The sequence below is a fragment of the Chiloscyllium plagiosum genome, chromosome 38 (genome assembly GCF_004010195.1).
Source record: "Chiloscyllium plagiosum isolate BGI_BamShark_2017 chromosome 38, ASM401019v2, whole genome shotgun sequence".
In the NCBI taxonomy this organism is placed as follows: domain Eukaryota; kingdom Metazoa; phylum Chordata; class Chondrichthyes; order Orectolobiformes; family Hemiscylliidae; genus Chiloscyllium; species Chiloscyllium plagiosum.
The window spans coordinates 1,573,244-1,577,176 of record NC_057747.1 but is presented as its reverse complement, the minus strand read 5'-3'; the positions used below and the strand labels follow the sequence as shown (position 1 = coordinate 1,577,176).

Below are 3,933 nucleotides of genomic sequence, written 5' to 3'. Positions count from 1 at the left end.
TGTGTGTGTGTAGTGCAATGGTGGTCACCTGTAATGTGACATGAACCCAAGGTCCCGGTTGAGGCCCTCCCTATGGGTACCGAACTTAGCTATCAGCCTCTGCTCGGCCACTTTTCTCTGCTGTCTGTCCCGAAGTCCACCTTGGAGGATGATCACTCAAAGATCCAAGGCTGAATGTCCTGGACCACTGAAGTGTTCCCCAACTGGGAGGGAACCCTCCTGTCTGTTGATTGTTGTGCGGTGCCCATTCATCCGTTGTCGAAGCCTTTGCTCACAAGTCAGGAGTGTGATGGAATACTCCCCAGTTGCCTGTATGGGTGCAGCTTCAACAACATTCAAAGCAGCCTGCTGATTGGCAACAAATCCATAAGCATCATAGATCAGTGAGCCTGACATCAGTGGTGGGCAAGTTGTTGGAGGGAATCATGAGGGACAGGATATGCATGTATTTGGAAAGGCAAGGACTGATTAGGCACAGTCAGCATGGCTTTGTGCATGGGAAATCTTGTCTCACAAGCTTGATTGAGTTTTTTGAAGAAGTAACAAAGAGGATTGATGAGGGCAGAGTGGTAGATGTGATCTATATGGACTTCAGTAAGGCGTTCAACAAGGTTCCCCATGGGAGACTGATTAGCAAGGTTAGATCTCATGGAATACAGGGAGAACTAGCCATTTGGATACAGAACTGGCTCAAAGGTAGAAGACAGAGGGTGGTGGTGGAGGGTTGCTTTTCAGAATGGAGGCCTGTGACCAGTGGAGTGCCACAAGGATCGGTGCTCAGTCCACTACTTTTCATCATTTATATAAATAACTTAGATTTGAGCATAGTAAGTTTGCAGATGACACCAAAATTGGAGGTGTAGTGGACAGCAAAGAAGATTACCTCAGATTACAACAGGATCTTGAATAGATGGGCCAATGGGCTGAGGAGGGGCAGATGGAGTTTAATTCAGATAAATGCGAGGTGCTGCATTTTGGAAAAGCAAATCTTCACAGGACTTATACACTTAATAGTAAGGACCTAGGGAGTGTTGCTGAACAAAGAGACCTTGGAGTGCAGGTTCATAGCTCCTTGAAAGTCGAGTCGCAGGTAGATAGGATAGTGAAGAAAGCATTTACTATGCTTTCCTTTATTGGTCAGAGTATTGAGTACAGGAGTTGGGAGGTCATGTTGCGGCTGTACAGGACATTGGTTAGGCCACTCTTGGGATATTGCGTGTAATTCTGGTCTCCTTCCTATCGGAAAGATGTTGTGAAACTAGAAAGGGTTCAGAAAAGAATTATCAGGATGTTGTCAGGGTTGGAGGATTTGAGCTATAGGGAGAGGTTGAATAGTCTGGGACTGTTTTCCCTGGAGCATCAGAGGGGTGACCTTATAAAGCTTTATAAAATCATGAGGAGCATGGATAGGATAAATAGACAAAGTCTTTTCCCTGTGGTTGGGGACTGAGAACGAGAAGGCACAGGTTTCAGGTGAGAGGGGAAAAATATAAAAGAGACCTAAGGGGCAACTTTTTCACACAGAGGGTGGTGTGTGTATGGAATGAACTGCCAGAGGAAGTGGTGGAGGCTGGTACAATTGCAACATTTAATGGCATCTGGATGGGTATATGAATAGGAAGGGTTTGGAGGGATATGGGCTGGGTGCTGGCAGGTGAGGCCAAATTCGGTTGGGATGTCTGGTCGGCATTTGGACCGAAGGGTCTGTTTCCGTGCTATACATCTCTATGACTCTCTGACTCTATCCACTCCCTCCATGATCAATGCTCAGTAGCAGCAGTGTGTACCATCTACAAGATACACTGCAGAAATTCACCAAAGATCCTCAGACAGCACCTTCCAAACCCACGATCAGTTCCATCCAGAAGGCCAAGGGCAGCAGAACCCCATCCCCTGCAAGTTCCTGTACAAATCACTCACCACCCTGAGTTGGAAACATATCGCTGTTCCTTCAGTGTCGCTGGGTTAAAATCCTGGAATGCCCTCCATTGTGGGTCCGGCATTGATTAGATTAGATTAGATTACTTACAGTGCAGAAACAGGCCCTTCGGCCCAACAAGTCCACACCGACCCGCCGAAGCGCAACCCACCCATACCCCTACATTTACCCCTTACCTAACACTAGGGGCAATTAAGCATGGCCAATTCACCTGACCTGCACATCTTTGAACTGTGGGAGGAAACCGGAGCGCCCGGAGGAAACCCACGCAGACACGGGGAGAACGTGCAAACTCCACACAGTCAGTCACCTGAGGTGGGAATTGAACCCGGGTCTCCGGCGCTGTGAGGCAGCAGTGCTAACCACTGTGCCACCGTGCTGCCCATTGTGGGTCAAGGAATGGGCAATAAATGCTGACCAAGCCACATCCCACAGATGAATAAGAAAAACATTGCCCAGTGCCATAAGCTATGTATTCCGTACAGTGAGCCCTGTACCTAACTGCCAGTTCGTGCAGTATTCCAGAAGCAGGCATGGCTCAGCGAAGTGAACACACAAAGTTGTTGGCAGTTTCCATGGTGGGGGCAGAGAGAGAGGGAGAGAGAGGGTGAAGAGGGGCACTCTGAGGTGACTGTCCTCAGCGCGGTGTCTGTATTTAAAACTGAGCGAACTGCGGACGCTGGAAATCAGAAACGAAAACAGACATTGCTGGAGAAACTCAGCAGGTCTGGCCGCCTCTGTGGGGAGAAAGCAGAGTTAACCAGAGTTGCGGGTCCTGTGCGCCTTGCCCCCGGTGTAACCCCAGTGTGAAGAGGATTTGTTCGGGGAGCAGTGGCCGAATCATCCCGGTGCCCAGCGGCAGCTCAGCCCCGGGCTCCGGCCTCACCCCGAGGGAAGCAATCCCGGGAGCGGACCCCACCCCCCTCCCCGGGCGGGGGGGAGCCCTGAGCCCGGGAGGGACGGGGTGGAGTCTCTCTCTCTCTCTATCCCGTCTCCCTCCCTCTGGATCGGCAGCTTCATTCTCAGGATTGACTCCGGGATCTGGTCGCTGCTGGTTGGTGGATCTCTCTGTGATTGACAAGAGGCAGCGAAGTGGATCCGGGCTTCACTGACCGGGGCATTCCCGGGAAAGCGGCTCCATCCCCGGGCTCCGGTCACTCTCTGTCCCCGGGCTCCGGTCACTCTCTGTCCCCGGGATCCGGTCACACTCAGTCCCCGGGCTCCGGTCCCTCTCAGTCCCCGGGCTCCGGACCCTCTCTGTCCCCGGGCTCCGGTCACTCTCAGTCCCCGGGCTCCGGACACTCTCTGTCCCCGGGCTCCGGTCACTCTCTGTCCCCGGGCTCCGGACCCTCTCTGTCCCCGGGCTCCGGACACTCTCTGTCCCCGGGCTCCGGTCACTCACAGTCCCCGGGCTCCGGACACTCTCTGTCCCCGGGCTCCGGTCACTCACAGTCCCCGGGCTCCGGACACTCTCTGTCCCCGGGCTCCGGTCACTCACAGTCCCCGGGCTCCGGACACTCTCTGTCCCCGGGCTCCGGTCACTCACAGTCCCCGGGCTCCGGACACTCTCTGTCCCCGGGCTCCGGTCACTCACAGTCCCCGGGCTCCGGACACTCTCTGTCCCCGGGCTCCGGTCACTCACAGTCCCCGGGCTCCGGACACTCTCTGTCCCCGGGCTCCGGTCACTCACAGTCCCCGGGCTCCGGACACTCTCTGTCCCCGGGCTCCGGTCACTCTCTGTCCCCGGGATCCGGTCACACTCAGTCCCCGGGCTCCGGTCCCTCTCAGTCCCCGGGCTCCGGACCCTCTCTGTCCCCGGGCTCCGGTCACTCTCTGTCCCCGGGATCCGGTCACACTCAGTCCCCGGGCTCCGGTCCCTCTCAGTCCCCGGGATCCGGTCCCTCTCAGTCCCCGGGATCCGGTCACTCTCTGTCCCCGGGCTCCGGTCACTCTCTGTCCCCGGGATCCGGTCACACTCAGTCCCCGGGCTCCGG

At 55.1% G+C, this 3,933-nt stretch overlaps 1 protein-coding gene across 1 annotated transcript in view; it reads right to left on the bottom strand.

Annotated features, from left to right (window-relative positions):
• Positions 1–3,044: 3,044 nt before the first annotated feature.
• The window catches only part of LOC122541719 (S-antigen protein-like), a 27,336-nt gene continuing 26,447 nt past the window's right edge, over positions 3,045–3,933 (bottom strand). Inside the window, exon 3 of the mRNA XM_043678607.1 lies at positions 3,045–3,892. Coding sequence (XP_043534542.1) covers positions 3,045–3,892 — 848 coding nt within the window. The remainder of the gene's footprint in view (positions 3,893–3,933) is intronic.